Source organism: Chenopodium album, chromosome 6 (genome assembly GCF_948465745.1).
Source record: "Chenopodium album chromosome 6, dcCheAlbu1.1, whole genome shotgun sequence".
In the NCBI taxonomy this organism is placed as follows: Eukaryota; Viridiplantae; Streptophyta; class Magnoliopsida; order Caryophyllales; family Amaranthaceae; genus Chenopodium; species Chenopodium album.
In genome coordinates this window covers 17,066,623-17,091,278 of record NC_137839.1, presented here as the reverse complement: position 1 = coordinate 17,091,278, position 24,656 = coordinate 17,066,623, and the positions used below count along the sequence as shown (strand labels likewise).

The following is a 24,656-nucleotide window of genomic DNA, read 5'->3' as shown; positions in this document are numbered from 1 at the left end:
AGTGTAACAATATATGCCGTCAAATAACAATATTAAAATCCATAATAAAAGTAGCTATCTCAAATCATTGGTAAATCCCACAAGTTTCGAATACTGAACCTCAAGAATATAATCTAGCCTAGGATACATGATCTTGTCCGTATCGGACACTGTGTCATCAGACACTAACACTCGTAGGATACATGATGATACGTCTCGGACCATATCCCTACTATGATATAAGTTGTATAACTTTTTTAATGGAAAAATGGAAAATTTAAGTAAAGTATGATAAATAAGGTGAGTTTTAAATAATATGGGTGCCTTCATATAGCTCATTGTTAATATGATACAATATGATCTAATGGGAGGATGGAAGGACAAATATATGGTCAAATTCATTTTTTAAAATATATTTTATGAGTTATAAAACCCCGTACTCGTGTCCCTTATTTTGTAATAGACGTTTTTTTGTATTCGTGTTATACCCATATCCGTGTCAATATTCGTTCTTGTGTAACCTAGAATATAATATCATATTTCTTATCATCTTAATATCTTATAGCCAAAAGTTCTTCCCGTTTTTTATTATCTTGTTTGCCAATATATGCAAGAATTTGACAGTAAATATCAATAGTTTCACATTAATTAATAGGAAATAATTAAGTATTACTCAACAAAGCGAATAAACAAAGACCCATCTTAATTATGTTATATCGTATACGATAAAGAATAATTGTGAAGATTCAATTATATTTTTTATTATTATTTTTTTATTTTTTTAAATAGGAGATTCTATCAATTTATGAATAGTGTAAAGATTTTAAAGGAATTGAGTTTCTGTTCTATTTTTCACTCCCCCTCCTCTTCCCTTTCTTGTGATACACTTGTGCAAAAGGAACATGTAATTACATAATATACACTAGTATTTATTTTGCTGACCTATAAATAATCTACGGTTTTTTCACCAAATGTCGTTGAACTTTTTAAAAATTCACCAAATACCCTCAAGTTTTTCAAAATTCACCAAATACCACTGACGTTTGTTGAAATTCACACCGTGACCTCAAAATACCCTTGACGTTAAAGTTCCGTTAGCAATAAAATTTTATTCGCCAAATGCCCTATCTTTGTTAAATAATTACACAAAATACCCTTATTTTTGGAAGTACAATGTCTAGTTTGAAATTAAGAAAACTAGCCGTTAGTTTTGATTCTCACCCTTTTTTGCATAAATACTCGATACATAGCATCCCTTTTATTTGCTTAACCACAAAATTTTCACACCATGAGTTATCAATCTAAATCATCCTCCTCAATGTATGAGTACTTTTGCGTAAGAGTTGCAAACATCCTCTATTCTTAATAAGAAGTGTCGAAGACCTCATAAAAAGAGAAAAAGAAGGGCAAATGAAATAGAGGTGATTACTTACGGGCTTGGAATGAAAACGAATCGGGCTATAGTTCATATTTTGTCCAACAGACATAATATAGCAAACTCAAGCCCCTTTTATGCGGCTTGATAATTAGTCTATACCCACCCTAGTGAACAGTCTGGGCTTGTCCGAGGACTAGCGGACTCAGAACTTCTTATTGCAAATTTTCTCCTACCAAAACAAGATTTGTTTGCAACTCTTACACAAAAGTTCTCATACATTGAGGAGGATGACTTAGATTAATAAGTCATGGTGTTACAATTTTGTAGTTAAGCAAATAAGAGGGATGCTATGTATTGAGTATTTATGAAAATAAAGGGTGAGAATCAAGACTAACGGTAAGTTTCCTTAAATTTCAAACTAGACGTTGTACTTCCAAAAATAAGGGTATTTTGTGTAATTACTTAACAAAGTTAGGGCATTTGGTGAATTAAATTTTATTACTAACGGAACTTTAACGTCAAGGGTAATTTGAGGTCACGGTGTGAATATTAACAAACGTCAGTGGTATTTGGTGAATTTTGAAAAACTTGAGAGTATTTGGTGAATTTTTGAAAAGTTCAAGGGCATTTGGTGAAAAAACCGAATAATCTATAATGGCTATAAGAGCTCCACCAAACAATTACAATGATTTATGCAAGCAATTATAACCAATTACACAAGACACTTATGTCAATTATATAATCAAGCCAATTATGAAAGTTTTCTCAAATGAGCAATTACAGTAATTCAACACAACCAAATAATGACACTAATTCAACACAACCAAACAATTACATTAATTAAACACAACTAAACAATTACAAAACTCAACCAAACTTATAAGAGTAGTATGAAGCTGAAGATTAGCAAATTACTTGTTCAAACAAAGGATAAAAATAACTCAACTGAATAGTGCTCGAATCATAGTAGTACTTCTAAGATTATTCACACAATTTCTGGACATCAGTTACCTTTTCAACTATACCACTGTGCGCACGTCGTCCACCTCTTCTTCCACCCCTACGACCATGTGCTACATTAAACCCTTAGTGACAAAAACCCTAGATTTGTTACGAAATATTTGTATAACAATGAATAACTTGGTTTACCTGACATGACTCGAATGTTGCTTTTATGAAAACCTTCAACACCTTCGAATTTTAGTCAAGACAGATCTCCCACGCTCACCTCGTTCTACAGCCAATCCTTGTCCAAGAGACAACCTTGACGAAATTCGACAGTTTTCAGGTCGTTTTCCGCTAGGTTTTCTAGAGATTTTCTGATGGGTTTTCCGGTGAGTTTTTAAGAGAGAGAAAAAGAGAAGTTTTTTTTACAGCAAGTAACATCTAGTGAGAGGAGAGAATGTTCTTTTTACAGTCCGGTAACACATGAGTTACTGTCTCTTCTTTTAGGTCGAAATGACGGATTTGCCCCTGGTATTGGACACACGTCCATACCGGGTTGCGGTCCATCATCGCTCATATAAAGTGCAATACACTTGTCTTCTTTAAAACGTCTTGCAAATGGCGGAAGCAAAAGACTCAATTCCAATTCCAATGGCTACTGCAGCGGCAGCAGCTCCGCGCTCTCCTCTCTCTCCTCCCGAAGTTGAAATGCAACTTCACGTAATCAATCGTCAAAAACTCGTCAAATCTCTTCAACAACACCTTGCTGATTCCAATCGTCCAATTCAAGGCATCGTACTCCTTCAGGTATATAATCAATCAATCATTTAATTCTCTTCAATTCTAATTTTTCCCTAATTTTATGTTAATTTATGTATGAGATTGTTCAAAATAAGTTTCTGCCATTAATTCGATTGTGTTTTCTGTGTTGTTAGGGTGGAGAAGAGCAGAATCGTTATTGCACCGATCATACTGAACTTTTCCGGTTAGTTTACTGATTTTTACTATGGAATTAGTGTATAATTAAATTTTCTTATTATGTTTTTCTTCGTATCTCGACCGTTCTTTATTAATTTCATCATTGGGAGTGTCATGAACTCATAGGTGTCCATGCACAAGTTGGTTAAAGTCTTAGAGGGTGATACACTGATACTCGAGACCAAATCCCGTCTACATCATTCGCCCTTGTGACTCGCTCTTCCAAATATTGATATATTAATAATTAATAGTATATAGAGAGGTGAATCTAACAGGATCACAAGTAATTATATTTTACACATAATCAACAAAAGATCAAGCTGGTCAATGATGAGTATGTGAATAGTGTAAAAGTTCAAATGATGCAATTAACAAATGTGAATTTATAAGTTGTGCTAAATGCATGGGATGAAGACAAACCTATCAATTTATGATTGGTGCGGAAATGTGGATGTTCTTACCTTTTATTGCTCGTGGTGCTGGATATCCGACTAGATGATTGCAGAATTTATATTAGCAGTTGCACCACGAAGTTTTTGTGTCAATATTGTCAATTTGGGTCTATAGGATCTCATGAATTTTTTGCTAGAATATTTTGATTTTCGGAGCTTTTGACAGCCAGCACAAAGTAAATTCTGTTCGCTGTTTAAGCAAAAGTGGTCAAGTGTAAAACTGCTCTTGGGAATGAATTAGTCCTGCATAATTTATACCAGTAAATAATTTTTTTCCCTCTCCTGTTGCTCGATGATAAAATGTTTAGTTGACTTGATGAAATTCTGGGTTCGCTGTAAGAATAAGAAGATGCATCTTTATCTTGTTTTCTGCATTTGTTTAAATACCTCTACTTGACAACAAAATCTCATGACCTGCTCTTTTTTCTCTTAAGAATAGCAACTTTTGTATTTGTTTTTGATAGATTGTTTGGATCACATACATGTGTGGTTCTTTTTATAATACATTTTGGCGTTTACATTGTGCTAAGCTTACACTAAGACTTTTAATTTCCAAGAGCAATTCTCAGTTACAGTGTACGACTTTGTTAAATTATATGTGTGCAAATGTGCAATTAAGCTTTCTTGAATCCATCTTAGTAATAAGTCTCTACATTTAGTGCTCCGTTCATCCTTACAATTTGCATGTACAATATAAGAAGTCCTGTTCATAATTCAGATACTAAGTTGGTCTTTGTTTTCTTATGTCAGGCAGGAGAGTTATTTTGCTTACTTATTTGGAGTTAGGGAGCCCAGTTTTTATGGAGCTGTTGTAAGTTGTTCTCTCTCTTCCCCCCTCCTTGTTTCTTTTTTCCATACACCTCTCCATGTATCAAATTTTTTTCTATATGTTAGTTCTTTACGTCCTCCATGAGTGGGGCGGGGATGAGGGAGGTTTGGCAGGTGATGGGGCGGGGATGGGGATAATAATTGTTGGGGCGGGGATGGGGATAAAAATTATACTAGCCACGGTTGATGGATTAGGTTTGGCTTTTATACTCGCCTCGTTCGCCCCGGCCATCCCCGTAAAAATAATTTATATAAATCCAAGTTAGGTCTTGTTTAGCAAAAGTAGCGGAAGAGGGGCATTTATGATATAAGTGTTTAACAAGTTTGGACATTTATGGTATGAGTGTTTAGCAAGTTAGGTCCTGTTTAGCAAAAGTAGCGGGAGAGGGTATAAATCCAAGTTAGGTCCTGTTTAGCAAAAGTAGCGGTAGAGCCGTAGAGGGTATAGATGAGTGCCAACGATTAAAAGTTTCACGCTCATTTTTTGGAGGCTCGTTTTCAAATTGTGACTTATGGTATCTTGTCTTCGGATATGGTACAAGATAACCTTTCGATCTGGATATCCTTTGTTGGCCAAATAGTACTTACCTATCACAAATTCACAATATAAATAATATCAACATAAACTACCTAAAGATAATATATACTATAATTTCAAAGAATTATGCACATCTTTAGGCGGTTTAGGAAACTTAAAATCTAGAGATTCACTTGCATGAAGAAATACATGAGTATCATGCGCGGAACCTTCCCAACCCGCTAATACAAACGTGAAACACATGTCAAAATCACACGCAGCTAATACATTAAATGTAGGAATTCCTTTTCTTCCACTATAAGGCATTTGTAGAGCCTCTGGTATACATGCCTCTATCCAATACAATTCTAAAATACAATCATATCAAAACTTTACATAATTTAATGACAACACTAAAAAAAAAACCTTAAAATAAGGCATATATCTTGCATCTGTTGTTATTTTTGCCAGCACATGTGTAAAAGTTGGATCATATGGTCTTATAATATCATATGCAAGCCCCTTGAATTTTTGACAAGAAATTGAATTGAGGACATCATGAAATGCCCTACTTATAGTTTCACCATAACGTTGAAAACGCTCACCAAGAACTTTATTTGAGGCACCTTGAGCAATTGCATATAAAAAAATGCCAACTTTCTCGTGAATAACAGATTACAATCAGTCCATATTTCGATGATTAATCATTACATAATCTTAAAAATAATTGTGGCTCCATTCTAAATGCATTGACACATCGAATAGGATTGCCAATCAACATTTCTTTTACCCACATCTCTCCTGTTAGAATTGAAGCCATGCATGGTTCTTTATATATGTAATTATAAAAATATGTAGACATCAAATATATTGTAAATGCAATTGCAATACAAAGTTTGCGCATTCTTTCCTCATCAATATCCATATTAATAACAAACCTGCCAATTATAAAAATAAGTCATGAATAAAACAATCATAAAAAGTATAGGAAAAACATACATAACACAAATAATCCAAATATTTCACATAGAACCAATCTACATTTTTATTTTACCACTAGAGCAAACAAAAAAAACATTTTTTTTTTCTAAACTAGTCCTAGTTATTACCCTTAATATATAGATATTCTAACCACTTAGTTCTGCTATCATCATCCTCCATACTAAAAAAAATCTCTCTTTTAGTTGCATCTCCAATGACAGTAGTAGCAAAGCACCAAAACTCACTATGTTTCTCCAAATACTCATTTTCCACCATATGATTTATGGTATTCATTGCTGCAGAAATCGTGGACATATTTGATGTACTAGTTTGACTAATTTGTTATCACATTCTGTCATTTCAATAATTCCCTTAGATTATTACATTGGAGATCCTGCTGATTGTCTTCTTGTACGTTTTACTTGACCACTATTAGACTTTAATGGGGGCTGCTTTTGAATCTTATTAGAAGGACGAGTGTCATTGTTTACAGCTTCACTAGTCACTTGTGATGACCTACTTCCCGAACTACCTAAGTTAGCATCATTACGTGCCTGCTCTATAAAATGTTGAAAAAAATTCCCCTCATCATTAAGTAAATCTTGAGCATATTGGTCACTTGGAAAATAGGTATCGCCACCATCATTATCAATGTTCCCTTCCTCTAAATTTTTATTTTGTATGGTAAGATCTTCAATGGGATCTATTGAGGGCACATAAACATTCTCTTCTGTCGCATAAGAATCTCCAAACAATTGTTCTCACTTTTGTTCAAGCTCCAAGTTTACACCCCTTAGTCGAAACTTTTGGAATTCTGAATTTTCCTACATTAAATTATTATAAAAATTAAAATGTTATTAAAAATAATTTCATACTGTGATTGTTAATATGAAAATTATATAATAAATTAAATTGTGAATTATACACACCTTGATTTTTCTTTGCCACCATTCACTTGTAGCGTCAATTTTTCCCGACTTTAGATCCCATCCTATACCCGTCTCCGATTGTTTTAAGCTTTTCCAATGACGCCAATATTTTCTCATTGTATCATATTTATTCTTGCAAGTATTGGAATTACTTAATTCACGACCAATTATTTGTTCGACATCCGTTTGAATTTCCTTCCACCTAAAAAATTGTGCCTTTGCATTTTCCTTTATAAATGCAAGACAAACATCACATAGGGTGATTGAATCCTCGTCACTCCACTTAAAATTACCGCCCTGTGTTTCCTTTGTTATTCTTTTTTTACTCGATGATGAGGCCATCTAACCACCAAGCACATAAAATCATCAATTCAACCAAGTATTAACAAAATAGCACATACACCACATATTTTAAGTTCAATAACAAATATTTAATACTTTCCAATCTGATTTCAATTTATAGGTAAGGCCTAGCATATAAGAATAATAGGCATTACAAGCTTGCTTTGTTTGACCATAAATTCTAAGATACGAGGTCAGAACATAGGAGTAAATCAGCCATTAGAATAATCACTTCTAAAACCTTAAAGAGCTATGACCGACAAATTAATAATTACAAAGACCGTATACTGAAAAAAAAAACAGCATTATCTTGAATAATTGGTGGCGGCAAAAACAAATCTACTAATAATTATAACACTCGAAATTATGGGAATAAATTCTATCAAAATTTCACCAAAGGCTCTAATTTATTATCTTGTGTAAATTACATAAACATATCTAATTCCAAATACCCAAAAGACGAATTAAAGAATACAAAATCATATCATCAATTAAAAAAAAAACGAAAAATTCTCGGATTAAAAAAAAAAAATTCAAAGAAACAAGGGATATATTTAAGGAGAGAATTCTTACTTGAACAATGATAAATTGATAATTGGTGATCAAGAGAACTTTGATGATGGAGGAATTTGATAGGAGATGGAACGTTGATGATGGAGGAATTTGGATGAGAAATTTAAATAGCTGTTTGACGTGATGAATAAGAAAATGTCAGAGATTTGCATGCACCGCTACTTTTGTGGGTAGAACGCTTGTTATCCTAACGTTTATGAAAATCTATCCAACCACTACCTCTACCACTACCAGCTACTTACACCGCTACCTTGCCAAACACTACTATTTATACCTACTAGTGTTTTGACCTAGTCAAAACGCTACCCGCTACTACTACCAAACAAGCCCTTAATCATTAAGTCTCATTTTGGGAGTGTTTTCTAAGAGCAGATTATGGCGTTTGGGCATCAATACACTTACGCCAATGTTGCTCAATAGGGTAGGAAGTGGCTCGTTACGTGTATTAAACACATAAAGAGGCTTAGGCTAGTGGCATGTTGGCACTAAGCAAAGATGGTGTCATTTCTGTCATGGTATCAAGCCTTCATACTGAATTGTGGACTATTAATGACACTTGAAATTAACTCATTGTTTTGGGTGAACTTCAGGCTGCTATGATATACAATAGCTTGATTATCATAAATGGCATTAAATAGGAAGAAGATTATGATTTTTTTTTTTTAATAAACTGAATTACAACACTTTTGTATGATAAAACTTTCGAGAGGTGGATTTCTCTCACAATTTAGCCTTCTAAAGTTAACCTAAAGCATTCAACCATATTAAACATGCTTATCTCTGTCTTATTAGCTCTATTTATAAGGTATTTCCCTTACAAATTAACTATCTCCTAACAACATTATTATAACTCTAATCCCTAAGTTGCCCCTCTTCCCTAATATCAGTTCATTGCACAAGCGAGGGCATAATAGTGTTAGGATTTGTTACCTTCACTTGAAATAAGGTAATCTGGTCCATCGTTGGTCCATCGTTACATGGAACGCGGGACGTTTCGGAACTTGGTACGGGAACGGGAACGTGGAACGTAGCCTTTAAAGTTCCCGGAACGTATGGTCATTTATTTTAATATTGTTTTTTAAATTTTATTATTGATATTTACCGTAAATAAATACACATACAAAAAAAAAGAAAAAAAGATAAAGGTGGAAATTGTAATTAATAAGTAGTATTGATTCCCGTGTAGGAAATTTAAAATTAGTACAGTACTGATTACTGTGTAGGCATTCTAGGAAATTTAATACCACGTAAATAGAAAGAAAAGGGGACTTAGGGGTCCACAATAGTATTGTGTAGTGTGTAGGCAATTTTTTTTTTTGAAAAAAAAGAAAGAAAAGGGGACATGGGGTCCACAATCTTGCTCTAGACTTATTTATTTACACGTTTCTTCATCTCCTTCCTCCATAGATTAAATTTTTTTTTTTTTGAAACACCATTGACGAAACCTTTAAAGTGTTTTAAGCTTTCAATTATACCTGAAATTATAAACAAATAATAACCCAATTGTCACTTAAGACTGCGACTTAGATCTTACTACAATCGGGTTTTCCGTCATCGATGAACCAGAACACGAACCACCGCTGACTAGAACGCGTCAGATCCGCGTTTCGGTACGGACGTTCCGGTAAGGGGAACGCTATACCGTCCCGTGTTCCGGGTAGCACTGATATGGTCTGATTTTAATAAGGTGTTGACTAGTCTGAATTTTAATTTGGTGTTGCCATTTTTTTTTTGATTGGTGTGATCTGATGTACTTATTTGACTAAACTTTTGACCATATTTTTACACTAATCTATAAGGAAAAAAAAATATCAAATTGGATCTTGTTAGATTCATTTCATCCTGGACTTCTCACATATGTAATTTTTATATTATTTTTAAAGACGCAATTAAAGATATTTAGTAAGCAATAAGTAAACGAGATTTAAAAGGCTCGACTGGTCTGTTCTGAAAATTTCTGGTCTAAGTTGATTCTGACAAGAATAAGTAACAAGTATCTGAAATAAGTTGAAGTAAACAAGTCCATAGTGGTTCAATTCTAGGTGATTGATGAAGAGCTGGAGGTCAGGAGGTGTGTGTGATAATGGTCTATCTGATGAAGCTGCTGGCATCAGTGATTTACTTAGGAAGGCATTCTCAACATGGCTGCAAAAGCGTCATAATAAAACACATATAAATAGGAAGGAAAGCAAGCTGGTTCACCAATAGATGGAGAAAGCATGCCTCCGCATTGATTTTTATGTTAGTACACCATCATATTCCTTATTTTGGGACACCTGTGTTTCTTTTTTTTTTTTCTTTTTTTCTCCTAATGATATACAGAGTAATACACTAATACTACTCTTGGGTGGTATCCTGATTTCTGAATGAAGATGACAAAGCAATTCCGCACTTGTTGACATTCCAATTATCACCTTTCAGTGCATTGAGCTTCGAAATCCAAGTTAATAAGATTTATAGTGTGCTTGGTTATTTGTAGATGAAGATTCAAGACAACAAGATTCATTTTAATTTTGACTTTCATCTACTTTTATTGGTAGAAATTGTTGTAGGATCTCCATTTTTTTTTTCTCTTCTTGCATTATCAATCTTTATGATCAATTGATCATTATTCATTATTATGACTATTCCTATCATATACAATTGTTTGGACTTGCTTGCAAATGCGTTGTTTTTCCTTTATTCATTTTTATCTGTAACTTTTCTCAAAAAAAAAAAAAAATCATTTATTAACTCATAACAAGTTAGTTTAGGGCTTGTTTGGCATCAGTTTTGGTTTTTAGTTTTCTGTTTTTTTGAAAACCAAAAACAGAAAACAAGAAAAAGGTGTTTTCACTTTTCTGTTGTCAGTTTTCAAAATTATCATAATTTTAATAAGTTTATATAATTTTTGATTCATTATGACACACATATCATATACTTTTAGAAAACAAAAAACCAAAAAACAGAAAACCACAACAATGCCAAACGAACCCTTAGTTAGTTTTTCTGTTGATACTAATACTTGACCGTATTTGATTGGCAAGGATGTTGCCACAGGAAAATCTATCTTGTTTGCTCCACGTCTCCCAGCAGAGTATGCTGTTTGGCTAGGGCAGATCAAACCAATATCGCATTTTACGGTGAGAGCTTATCATATTATCATTCTATTACAACTTTAGTTTTTACTATTCATGTCTTTGCTCATATCTTCTCGGTTTTGATCTTTTGCAGGAAAGGTACAAGGTTGACATGGTCTGTTATGTGGACGAGATGGAAGAAGTTTTACACAGCCTATACAAAGGAGAAGATAAGTCTTTGCTGTTTCTGTTGCATGGGCTTAATACAGACAGTGGCTATTTCTCAAAACCAGCAGATTTTAAGGTGTCTATTATTTCCCCCTCTCCCCCCATATTTGGCTGTTTTACGTAGTTAAACCCCCTTGAAACTTGCATGATTGGTTACCTCAAAAAAAGAAACTAGCATGAATAATCCAAACCTTTCGAAATATTCTACAGTAGTTGACTTAGAATAGCACTAAAAACATTTTCATTAAACTCTTGATGACAGCCTTTATTCTATTGCATTGAACTTTAAGGTTGAGATAGACCAAACTCTCATACCATTGAACCTCAAACAACCACTTGCAGACTGTTAAAAAAGATGATAAAGTTGCAAATTTAATTCACTGATAACCACGGGGGAATTTTGGGACTAAATAAGTATTTTGGATGTAAATTCTTCTTGTAGGATATGAATACACTAAATACCTTGACATTCAACTTTCCATTAAGGCTCTGCTCTCCTCATCTTATTTTCACTTTTTTAAGTTTAATAAATTCATATATAAAAAAGGCTAACAAGTTCAAATACATTAAGATAAGGGCATATGAGCTTTGTTCTAATAAGACCCAATTTTCAATAAGGTAATATAAGTGCTAATTACTTTAGATACTATAAACGCTAATGAGTTCAATTAAGATAAAGTAAGCTAAATATCAATGAAATTCTGAAGTAAAAAGGAAAATTCAAGACTATTATTTTTTTGTTCTTTTCTTTTTTGTACCTATGAAGTTAAATACTCTCTTCGTTACTAAACTATTGCCCCGTTTCCTTATATGTTAGCAGGTCCCAACAATGTCTAATTAATTTCCAGTCCCACGTGCAAATGAACAAAATTACCTACTCATTTAAAATTGTAAAAGAAGGGGTTGATCAAGTCCTGTATAAGCCTAGTGTTTGGTACATGTGATCACCTTTGTGTTGTTTATCTACTTTATCTGTTCCCTTTTTTACTTATCACACTTGTTATTGCATAGCTTTAACCATCAATCCTTGTTTCTTAATTAATAAAAATTATATATAAAAAAGATTTTATTATAGTAAGGCATTTCTAAAAAGATCCCATTAAATTTTTTTCTTAACATTCAAATCACAAAAATGGTCAAAGGAGAGTTTGTGAATAGTGCAATAGTCAAACTCGGTCAAGTATAAAGGAATTGAGGAAGTATAAAGAACGCAGGAAGTACTTAGGGTTAATTAGCATAATGGTTTGAAGAAAGAAGATACAAAAGGATAAAGTTGTCAAGAAGTTGGACTTACATAGTTATGTAGCTCCGTATATTTTATGCTTGTTGCCGAGAAACACAATCTTGGGTAAGGCTGTACGAGGCTTTCTAGCTTTTGGTTCGCTTATTAGCACTAAATTCCAATGTTTTATTAGGGTTCATATTCATCAATCTACATTAGGCTTGATAACGATTAAGTGAATTTGATAGTTTACTAACTACCTTAGTTCATGTTTGCTCACATTACTTCAATGTTCAAGTCATAGCTAATTAAGTTCTAACAAGTTCATATAATTCCAGTTAAGTTCAAATTAATTTATTTATCTGAAAATCAAGTGAGTAGAATACACCCTTAGTAGCTAAAAGGGGTTATTGGTTCAAGAATCTCATAATTATATGTGGATAGTTTACACTTAATTCATTTGCTCGTTTAATAAAACATGTTTTTCCTTTCAACATTTCAATTGTGGCTATAAATAATAATGTATTTAATAAATACATTATTATACCTAGAGTTCTGCATTTTATGAGTTTAATTGATTTCTGCTCCTGAATTTGTTACACATTTCTAGAACATGACACATTCCTAGCAACTCTTAAGCTCAACTGAATTGGTATGCCAATTGGCGCTCAATTCTAAAATTGAATGCTGTATTCGATCAATAATTCCACTACCTTATTGAGGTCTATTAAGAGAAGCAATTCCATATGTTAGTGTTAGGACAGTGCTACCTGGAATGTGTTACAGTATGGGTTAGAATCATCTTATTTCTGATGTTTGCATTATCAAGCTGTCTTTCAGATTGTCAATGTTATTTGATCTGGCATGATGCTGAAATCAATCTGTTGTTTTGAAAATCAGAATTTTATGTTTTGAGTACTTTTGACTGCTTTATATACTAGCAAGTTTTTGATAGGTATATTCTTTACTCGTCAGGGGATTGAGAATTTCAAAACGGATCTAAGTACTTTGCATCCTGTATTGACCGAGTGCCGTGTTCTAAAGTCAAAGATGGAGCTTGACATTATCCAATATGCAAATGATATAAGCTCAGAGGCTCATGTCGAGGTATTGTTTTATCAGAGATATACATGTTTTGTCTCTGGAGGTTGCTATGCTTTTTGATCCTCTCTGGATGAAATCTTTTTGTAATGCCAAAAAAAAAAAAAAGGATCAATGAATATAAGCTAAGATAAAAATGTATGAAACCTTTGATGTATTAATGTATAAAATATTAGTTTTGGGAGCTGTTTTTGTTTATTTGGATCATACTGGCTCAAGTCCTTCAAGATAGGCTGATCTTTAGTCTCAACTCTCAAGGACCAAAAAAATGAGGTGCTCTAAGCAATTTGTCTTTTATGGCATGTTCAATAGGTTCTTATTCTTCAAGCATTAGGTTAATGCATCTACGCCTACTTAACCTTTGGAAAGATATACTGTGTGTGTCAACTCTTGGTCCCTGAAGACAAGTTTGGAGCATAAATAGTTTCAAGTTGGCATTGCAAAGTTCTGTTTTGCCTTCAAAATACTACTCATGGATAGGTTTGTTATATGATAATATTCATGGGTTGATGATCAAATCTGATTACAGCTTGGATATGATATTCTACATGACTTGTTACTACTCTTTTCATAATGATGGATTAAGGTTAATTACTAAATGGATATGGTATTTCATGGGTAGATATGTAGAACGGTAGAAGAAGATTGGGTCTTTAAGTTGAGATACTGAAAATAAAAAGCAGAAGAAACGGGTAGGAAAGTGTGTAAAACCTAAGAGTAGAAGATTTAGATGATTATCTGGCAAGTTGATGAACTGGACTGAAGATTATTATAGGGAAGACAGCAAATTAGGGGACATGGATGATTGATTGTAGTGTAAATGCAATTATATCATCAATAAAGGTGTTGCAAGCTTAGAACCCCAGGCCTTTGAATGGCTGGATACTCCAAACTACAAACTTAAGCGAAGCAAAATAAACTTCTAAATTCTCTGATTTATTTATCTAATCTCCTTTACATATAACATTTCTAACTTTCTTTCCTTTTTCACCTTTAACTAACTCTTTCGCCTTTCCCCCCAAGCTAACCTAATAGTGAAAAACAAAACTACCCTTTCCTCCTAAACTAGTTTATTACAGAAAGAATGAGGAGTAAGCAAATTTGTAAAAAATATAATTCCCAGGTATCTTATTCTGTTAAATTTAGTCAGCAAAGCATATCATATTCTCTGTAGTAAGTTGACTATTATAATCTGCAAACTTCTAAAATAGATGGTTGTTGACAAGTAGGAGTGTAGAACTATATAGACTTCGGGAGGCAAATCAAGCAAGCAAGGACCTTGTGTATAGGTTTACTGGCATGGTAGTAGCTTTATGTCAAGAGGTGGTTTGGTCCAATTCGGTCTTGTTTTGAATTGGTGAATGGCCCTAGTTATGGGCAAGGCATTAAAGTAGGTCTATTTAGATAATGAAAAATATAATCCCTCCTTGTTTCCCTCTTATCAAGACATATAATATTAGGTGTGATTTGGGAGTATGATTATCAATAATTATAATAAGAAAAAGATAGGTGTGATGGGAGATAGTGGAGTATTCTAATTGAATGAAAGAGAGTGTGGGATTTTAACTTTTAGTAGTGGGTCCTTGCCAAAAAAGAATGGGGCAAACTAAGTTGGGACAAATGAAAAAGGAAAATTGGCAAAATAAAGTGGGACTACAGAGGGCCTATGTTTGTTTAGGAATTCTAGTTCACGTATTTGGCGTTTTAAATAATCTAAAGATCCTTTCCGCTTTCTTAATGATTTCTGTATGAAGAATGAAGTAATTTCCTTGTCCAATATTATACATAAACTCTATATACAATGGTTATTAAATTATATTTGACATTTTTTAAATAATAAACTCTGTATTATTACACGATTCATCAAATGAACTTTCTCATTTGGCTGGATTTTCTAAACGTTTTTCTCAAAGCTGAATTGTTTAAAGTTTTGATATAATCAGGAAGTTATAGCTTTATAGGGAGTATGTGAAAAATAAACTGAATACAAGAAAAAAGTAATACAATACCTTTGGTGAGAAGGAAGACCTGTTGTAAAAAATATAATGAAGGAATTTGCATTCTCACAATATCTGAAGCAAGTTTGAATTCAGCATGAGCGAGTATTTCATCTATGTACTTTTAGTCGAGAAACTCTGCTGGGATTTACCATCCCCCCCCCCCCCCCCCCCGCCCTTTCTTTTTCCTTAGATTTATTTTAATAACCTTTTCCTTTTTTTTGGCTTTATACTTGTTTCTTATATTTGGTTGCTGCATTTACCTTCTGTCATACTTATGGGCTTGAACTACAGAAGTTCAAGCAATCCTATCTATTATGTTACCTATTGGATACTTTTAATATTCCATTCTTTAGGGATAAAATATTTCTTAATTTTATTGCTTGTAATATTATGGAAATTTTGTCGAGAACTACCAATTAAAGCGCGTGTTTTGAAAACAACTACCTATTAAAAAAAAATATAAAAGAACTACCACAAAGTTGTAAAAAATTTAAGTAGCATTGCCACTTTAATTTAGTAATTCCAACTAAAATATTCGGCATGTAGGTTCCATTTTTTACCTTTATCTCATAAAATCACCATCTAAATTACCCTTCTTAAAGGTAAAAAGTGATAAAAAGTGAGACCCAAATGCCGGAGATTCTAGCTAAAATTGTTAGAGTGGTAGTGCTACTTAAACTTTTTACAACTTTGTGGTAATTTTTTTTTTAAAAAAAACTTAATAGGTAGTTGTTTTCAAAACACGTGCTTTAATTGGTAGTTGTTGACAAAATTTCCTAATATTATTATGATGATGTTGGCTGGTAGGTAATGAGAAATACAAATGTTGGGATGAAAGAATACCAATTGGAAAGCTTGTTCCTTCATCACACATATATGTATGGTGGCTGTAGGCACTGCTCATACACCTGTATTTGTGCCACAGGCGATAACAGGTATTGCTTTCATTTATCACTACTAGATCTTTGCTATGGATAAAATGTATAAAAATATTAGACTGTTATCCTATTTTGTGGTTTATACTTTTACCCCTGTAAGCTTTTAATTAGCTTTTATTATCTCCATTTGGTCTTTCATTACTGTGTGAAGAACTCCGAATAGTTTCTTTGAAATTTTCTTTGGTGGAAAACCTATCTTCAATGTGTGGGATTTAGGGTTTCCACTGCTACTTGCTTGTTCTTTTTTCAATTGCTGAACTTTATAAAATTAGTGAACCTCTTTTGCTCTTAAAAATCAGGTCATCACTTCTGTCATTTTCTTTATCTTCGTTTGTATGGAACCAAAGGTCCTTAGAAATTCAAGGCTATTGCTTGTTGGACACTTGGACTTGTTTGAGAAAGATAAATGGTATTGTAGATTCAAAGGTCAAATCATGACAATTTCTTGTATGTTAATTGTGGAAATATGTGGAACCAATTTGACAGTAGTGTGTCAATTGAAAAAAAATAGATTTAATTTACTACTAAATTCTTGATACATATATGTGGATAAGAGACATGTACTACATTCCTTTGGATAACCTAATCTTTATTGTGAGGGTGTTGTGGGTTTGTTTCCAGTTTTCTTGGTGCAATTAGTGCTAGTTATATTTGTTTTGATTTACCCTTTTTTTTTTTTAATAGCAAAAATATTTTATTAATTAAAAGTCATATGACATCTACAATAGGGATTCAACGTTAACAAATACATAAGATATTGAATCAAATAAAATTTTCCTTCATAAAAACTACGCTCGTCGAGTAGATCTTACACTATGTAACATCTCTTGCTTATATCGCTGGAAAATTTATCCTTGTTGGAGAGATAATCTAACAATCCTTTGCAGCCGTGAGGATTTTTCCTTTCGATTCATTTGTTTGTATTCGAAAACTTGGTAATTTTTTCACCAACGAAATAATTTCACAACAATCCATAAGATCTAATATCATGGATTCTAAACTAAGAAATTTCACCCCCCAAAAAGAGGATATAAACCTTGTCTTTCGAAGGAGGTCGAAAAACCCTTGTCTTTCGAAGGAGATCGAAAACCCTTTTTTGAAGCAATATAATAAAACCTGAAAAAACTTTAAAGAAACAAGGATTGGGGCTTACCACCGTTAAAACTGATGGAAGCCCCTTCAAAATTCAACAATGGAGGTTAGGGTTTTGGAAAGAGGAAAGAGGAAGGAGGAGAGAGGAGAGAGGAAAAAAAGTATTTCTTTGATTTACTTAAGGGGAGCATATGGTGGTGATTATTTCAAAGAACTGAATCACTCTGCGAACTCGAGTGGCTACTCTGACCTCTTGACAGCTTGAAATTTCCATTAATGGGATGAAGTTTCTACATGACATTGGTATAATCATCAGTACAATGACATTTTGTAACTAATTTTATTAATGTGATAAAAACTCTGGCCAGCTACCTGAATAAACAACTGATTTATCCTTACCTATTGATGGAACCTTAGTGAATCAGAAATATAGATTTCTACAATTAGATCCAGTGCTTTGTATGGCAAGCTCGTCTGTATTTCAATTGGAGCTACTCATCCATGTAAGCCTAGCAGTGTTCTTAGAAAAGCTTTGGGTGTTTGTTTACATTTCAATTGGAGTTATTCATCCATGTAAGCCTAGCAGACTAGCAGTGTTCTTAGAAAAGCTTTGGGTGTTTATTTACATTCATATGTTAGTAATGAGTCTAAATCTGAGTTGCTCTATTGTTCAGTATCTTTATCCCTCTCATATACAAGAGTTGAGTTTTCTTCAAATATCTGTCAAAAGCAAGTCAAAACCACATAATAAGAGTCTCAAGTACTTTGCAACATCATTTCAACTTCAGTCTTTTGTTGGCTCATCTGATTACTTTATTTTTGCTCATGGATAAGGTTAGGAGTGCATCACCTACTCTTAGCTGTTATCCTTCCAAAAGCTCCACAGATAGTGACTCAATATCCAGTAAACACTCAGAACTGCGTTGCATCATTGCATATATAAATTGTGTTTCTTGTTGTAGTTTACTTATTTTCCTTGAAATTTAGACCAAAGAAAATGACATAACAATTAAAGAAGGAAATGGTTATAAATTTTACTGCCTAATAAAGTGCACATGTTGTCTTTAAAATGTAACTTAGATATTTTTTATCACTCGAGTGGTATATGTTGATATATACTTAGAATCAATGATCGAGCAAGTGAGCTTTAGCTCACTAGATAGCTCGTAGACGAATGACGCTCCATAGGGTCTATCGTTCGAAGTTAGTTTCGGTGCGCAGTAGGCGAGCTATTGCTTGCGGCGAAGAGCTAGAGCTCGGGTGTGCACTAGTGTCAAAGTTGCCTGCACTGGGAGCTGCGTTCGCAGGTCGCGTGCGATTCTTACCCTTGTACGCTTGACTTATGTTCTTGGGCTCCAGTTTCTGTTTGGGCCTTAGCGTTTTCTGAATTCTGTTTTTGAGAGTACTATATAAACTCTTTGGGTTTATTCCTAGCTGTCATGATGTTTATTATCCATCATTCAATCTGTACTCTGTATTTTTCCTCAATAACAATAAAACTTTCCTCTTGCCTGCCTGTGGACGTAACCAACTCATTGTTGGTGAACCACGTAATTCTATATTATTTTGTTTGTCGTTTTTCATTATATTTCTTGCATCCATTATAACTGTATATTTTCCTGCAGTTCTGTTCTTCACTATGGGCATGCTGCGGCTCCAAATGATAGGGTATGTTGGATCTAGCAACTCAACTTTCTTAATAAACCAAAGTTGTCAGTTTTCCATTGTAATTGCACCAAAAAGCTGCTATGAGTTAAAAGAGGGCTCCTTCGGGAAAGATTTAACCATGTATATACAGGATGGATTGATGGAATGAGATTTTTTTTTTTAAAAAATAAAATAAAATTGATGTGTATACGTTTAATATGGAGTATGAAGAAAGCTTTAAACTATGAAAATAGGGAAGAGAGAGGATTTAAAACCATTTTACAAGTTGTTTTGAAGGTCTTTTATATTATGTACTCTTTGATGTGACCCTGTTGCACATAGTTCTATTCTCACATTTACCTCTCTGCAGACTTTTATGGATGGAGATATGGCATTGCTGGATATGGGAGCTGAATATCATTTTTATGGTTCTGATATAACCTGTTCGTTCCCTGTATGTAGCTCCATCAGAAATTCTTTCTAAGTACTAGTTTACTTATATTGGTGCGTATTATACATGAATGTGCTGAAAGAAGTTGCTTTTGCGGATATTAGTATTGAAGTTATTTGTTTTATCTGTAAATTGACAAGGGCACAAATTCCACATTCATGCAACGTTCTTCTAGAATGCGGATGATGTATTATTGGCTGTAGTCACCTCTAAACCCTTTGAAAAATGTTATTGTAAGGATAGTTGGGGGCACCACACATGAATAGGTGAGAGTGAGACAGAAGGAGAGAAATAGCAGTAGAAAGTGAAAATAGCAAGTTAGAGATGGAGAAAGGAAAAAGAGAAAAAGAAAGAAAAAAAAAAAAAAACAGAGAAAAATAGATAGCATGTGAGGGAAAAAGGTAAGAGGAATAGTATTCCAAAAAAAAAAAAAAAGTAAGAAGAGGAATAAAAATAGGGAATATATTGTATACCAATATAAATATTCTTGGTACCAATGGACTAACTATTGCCTTGTCAATATTATTAGGTTATTTGGTTCTTGTATTTTACTAAAATTTCTACTTACTTTAGACAAAATATAAGTTTAGCCAAAATAATTGGTTTGTCTCACTCTTTATTCAAGTGATGAAGCTATTTGTTTTCTGACTCTGATTACGGTGCTTGTTGGTTTGCTTCAGGTAAATGGAAAATTTACTGCTGATCAACGTCTTATATACAATGTGAGTTTCTTGTTAAGCTGTATGCTATGATCTTCTGAGTTACAGTCGCTCTTTGACTTTTAAAGTTGACAACTTTGTTGCTGCATAGTGCATACTCTCAAAATTTTCTTCATATTTGCAGGCTGTCCTTGATGCTCACAATTCTGTCATAGCGGCAATGAAACCTGGAGTAAATTGGATAAATATGCACAAGTATGTCTGAGAGTCCGAGTCCCTTTTTATAGTTATTGCTTTCTGCTGCATTTCTTTTGATGTTTGCATAATTTGTGTCTGTCACTGAGAAATGTTTTCGATACTAGAATGGTTTGAAATTTTTAAAGTGTTTGACAGTCAGTTACTAATATTGGGTGAACTTTGCTCAAGACATGTGCTCTATGAAGTATGTAGATTTTGCTTCGACGAAACATTATATGCTGATGTTTTATAATGCATTAATAGTGTAACTGTAAGGCCCCTAAATCTGAGGAATTTGTATAAAATCATAATTCTATTCAATTCTTTCCACATCGGCAAACTGAGAGCTTAAGGCTTCTATATCTCAGTATATGCTTACATATTTAAACCCATTCTTCACATATTCTTAAACAATAGTGTGTACAATCCATGTACATTCGTCAATTTAATGGACTTGCCAGATAGTATCTCCCTTTTACTTAATTATATGAAGAATATGAACACTTATAGGGCACATTTGTGGCATGCCTTAGACAGTAGAGAGCTTAAATTTGCTCACTTATAGGGCACATTTGTGGCATGCCTTAGACAGTAGAGAGCTTAAATTTGCTCTACGGATTAATGAAGAAATTAAGAATTTCAGGTGATCATCATCATTATTTGATCCCTTAAGGTATGCCTAATTATCAATGTGTTATCTTTTGTTTTTAATTCTATGAGCTTCATATCCTCTCATACAATCCCTTCCTCTTCCCCTTCTAGGGTAATAATGGCATCTTCGTCAACCCTTTGTTCTGTCATCCTGCTAACTAATGATGATCTGACTTTTTTTTTTTTTTTTGAATAATGGTGATCTGACTCTTCATATCAGCTTAGTATTTGTGTGGCTTACTTGTCATTACGATTGGATGTTGACACTTGAAATCTTCATATCAGCTTAGTATTTGTGTTCCTTCAAAATGCCTTATTTTCTTATTTTTTCTTTGTCTTGTGATTTTTGTACTGTGCGTCTTGATGTCAGACTTGCTGAGAAAGTCATACTTGAGGCTTTAAAGAAAGGGAACATCATCACTGGGTAAGGCAGTGCCTATTGCTCTTTTCATGTCATGCGTAAACTCTTGTTCTCATATTTTTTCTTCCCTAATTTTCTCTTCTTATAGAGATATCCAGGATATGATGGCTCAAAGGCTGGGAGCTGTTTTTATGCCTCATGGTCTTGGTCACTTGTTGGGCATCGACACCCATGATCCAGGGGGCTATCCTAAGGTTTTGGTTGCTTATCCTTTTGATCTTCTATCTTTCTTAGTTGTTGGTGTTTCTGATTTATGGTAACTGTGTTGCAAATTTGCAGGGACTGGAGCGTCCAAAAGAACCCGGGTTAAGCTCTCTACGTACAGCCCGAGAACTAAAGGAGGACATGGTTAGCATATGTTTTTTGTTTCATACTTCACTTCACACTTAAACATGTGCATGTAACACTTAATTCTTCCAGAAGATGCTACTTCTGGAATGCTCCATAGTCCTTAGCCCAGAGGGTATCCCTTAAAGTCCAAAGCAATATCTTGCATATCCTTTCTTATTGAGAAAAGGGATTTATACACTATGCTTTTGGCTGCCATGCACTGCTGTCATGCATCGTCCTCTTTTCAATTCATCAATACTATATACTAAAAGACAAACCAGCGATGACACGTGTCATCTCCTGGTGTGTCCGTAGTTTTTTTTTCCTTTTTTAAAAAAAATATTTTAATTTAGGAAGCAAATCATTTACAAAAATCATATTATTTTTTTTGTACATATTCCATACTAACACGTAATAATTATTATATTTAAAATAAATGATATATTCACAAAGCTTTCTAAAAAAAAAAATGGGCAATACATACCAAAAATCAATATTTTTAAATAATTGGTGACCTATTTTACAATAAGAAAAAATATTGCTCAGATTTTTTTGCCTACTTTTGTTTTAGTTGTGTATTAGAAGCTACAATTAAAATTGCAAATACCAAATTAATATATCACACACTTTTGTTATTTTTCGACAAATTTATAATTATAATACTTCTCAATCAATAATATATAACTATATATATATAAAAATCACCGTGCATGGCACGGGATCTAACCTAGTTTTATGTAATGGTCAGTGCACTATAAATCGTTTATCGTTGTTGATGTGTGTTTGTATTGTCTTACACACACAAAATCAGTAAATATAAACAAATAAAGAGCTGATTTGACCAACCTGTTTCAGGTAATTACAGTAGAGCCTGGATGCTACTTCATCAGTGCTTTACTGATTCCAGCAATGGAAAGTTCAGAAACTTCAAGATTCTTCAATGCTGATGCAATAAAGAGATTTGTGGACTTTGGTGGTGTTCGAATTGAAAGTGATGTGGTATTGTTCAGTTGTCTTATTACTCTTAATATTGTTTACAATTCACTGGTGTTGTGGGGTTTTTTTCATGCTTTTCTTGAACTCTGTTGTCATCCATGTTCTTTGTACTTGATTGACAATTCTACATGGCTCCTCAAGGTGCCTGGTTGTTCTTGTCGTTTAAGTTAAATGTTTATTTTTATTAACGATCATTTGGTAGACACTCTTCATGTCCTCGTCTACTTATAGTTTTTTTTGGTGGAAGCGAGCTTTATTATGGTTGTCCTATATTGTAGTTGTGCATAGATTTGCTTATTATTACCATCACATTTAATTCCTTTAGCTACATGAATTTGTGGGAGTGAAGGTCTTTTCTAACTTTGTTCCTATTGAATTATTCAGTACGTCACCTCAACTGGCTGCAAGAACATGACCAATGTTCCGCGTGAGACATGGGAGATAGAAGCTGTCATGGCAGGGGCGAAATGGCCAATAGAAAAAGGTCTTAATCATTCACAGAATGGAATTGCTAATTTGCATTCGTGAAGGGGATGCTGAACTTTGCCAACACATACAGGAGGGTAAACGCTTCAAGTTTAATCTGCAGATAGGTCCTGAAACCTGCAAATGTAGAATGACATAATGTGCTTTACAGTTAGCAGATTGTGTTAGTTTGGATTGTAATTGAAATAAAAGTTTCCCGATTCCTAATTGGTTGAGGAGAAGTGTAATACAGATTCTAGAGAATGCAACTTCCCTAATGTATTAAAGCTCTATTAGGAGTTTTTATGATATCATCTAGTTTAAAATTCTTGTAGCAAGCATATGTCAATTATCATTCGCTCGTAAAAAAGTTGCTATTACTGGTTTTACACTTCTACTATAGGTCATTGTGTAATTTTGTTTAGAAGTGTTATCCTAATTTTTTAAATGCTTAAAGTGTTTGCTGTGATAATAATATATAGATTAGAACATAGTGTAACAACGGAATTATAGTATATCACACCTTAATTATATAAATAAAAATACTTTATAGCAAGACTAAGCTAGATCTAAGATGATTAAAAGAGTGTGTGAATAGTGTAAAAGTACAAATGTTGTTATTAAAAGAAGATTAGGAAAGTAATTGCTACATTGTATGCATAAAAGATTTTATGATTTTTGAAGTTTAAGAGCCTATAATTGAATGTAAATATTTTCCTATAATTATGATTTGAATAAATTATATTCCAATATTGAATAAGTGGATTTGATTGCACCAACCTTGCTTAACTCAAAAACCATCAACAAAATGAACAAACAATTTTGGTATTACACATGCATTGATCTAACAAGAGGTTCCCTTATGATTTGACCCAAAAACAATCATCCATCTGAGGGTTTGTTTATGGTAAGGGAATCTCTTACTCTCAAAGTTTGTCCTTAATAGAAATAAAATTATCCTACCAATTAAAAACCTCTCACAAGTCAATCCAACTCGAGTTGTTTATGGTAAGGAAATCTCTTACCCTCAAACTATGTTTTTAATAGGATTTATATCCCAACCTCGTAATTAGAAAGTTTGTTCCTCACCACCAGGGCACCAGGCCAACACTTTGCTCGTAACAAGCATTGAAGTTTCTTCCTCACCACCAGGTCAACACTTTGCTCGTAACAAACACTTGACAGAAAGTTCTCCTCACCGCCACTTTGCTCATAACAAACACTTGACATAAAATTCCTTCCTCACCACCAAACCAA

The 24,656-nt window shown here is 33.5% G+C and overlaps 1 protein-coding gene across 1 annotated transcript; it reads left to right on the top strand.

Annotated features, from left to right (window-relative positions):
• Nucleotides 1-2,924: 2,924 nt before the first annotated feature.
• LOC145635925 (uncharacterized) lies at nucleotides 2,925-23,788 on the top strand. The gene is made up of 16 exons (XM_081687299.1): nucleotides 2,925-3,109; nucleotides 3,238-3,287; nucleotides 4,483-4,543; nucleotides 10,929-11,024; nucleotides 11,116-11,265; nucleotides 13,387-13,518; nucleotides 16,320-16,447; nucleotides 19,168-19,210; nucleotides 19,560-19,643; nucleotides 20,321-20,362; nucleotides 20,484-20,554; nucleotides 21,558-21,611; nucleotides 21,697-21,802; nucleotides 21,888-21,956; nucleotides 22,794-22,937; nucleotides 23,319-23,788. Exons 1-16 carry the CDS (start codon nucleotides 2,954-2,956, stop codon nucleotides 23,460-23,462), a joined length of 1,530 nt encoding a protein of 509 aa, XP_081543425.1. The 5' UTR covers nucleotides 2,925-2,953; the 3' UTR covers nucleotides 23,463-23,788.
• Nucleotides 23,789-24,656: the final 868 nt, after the last annotated feature.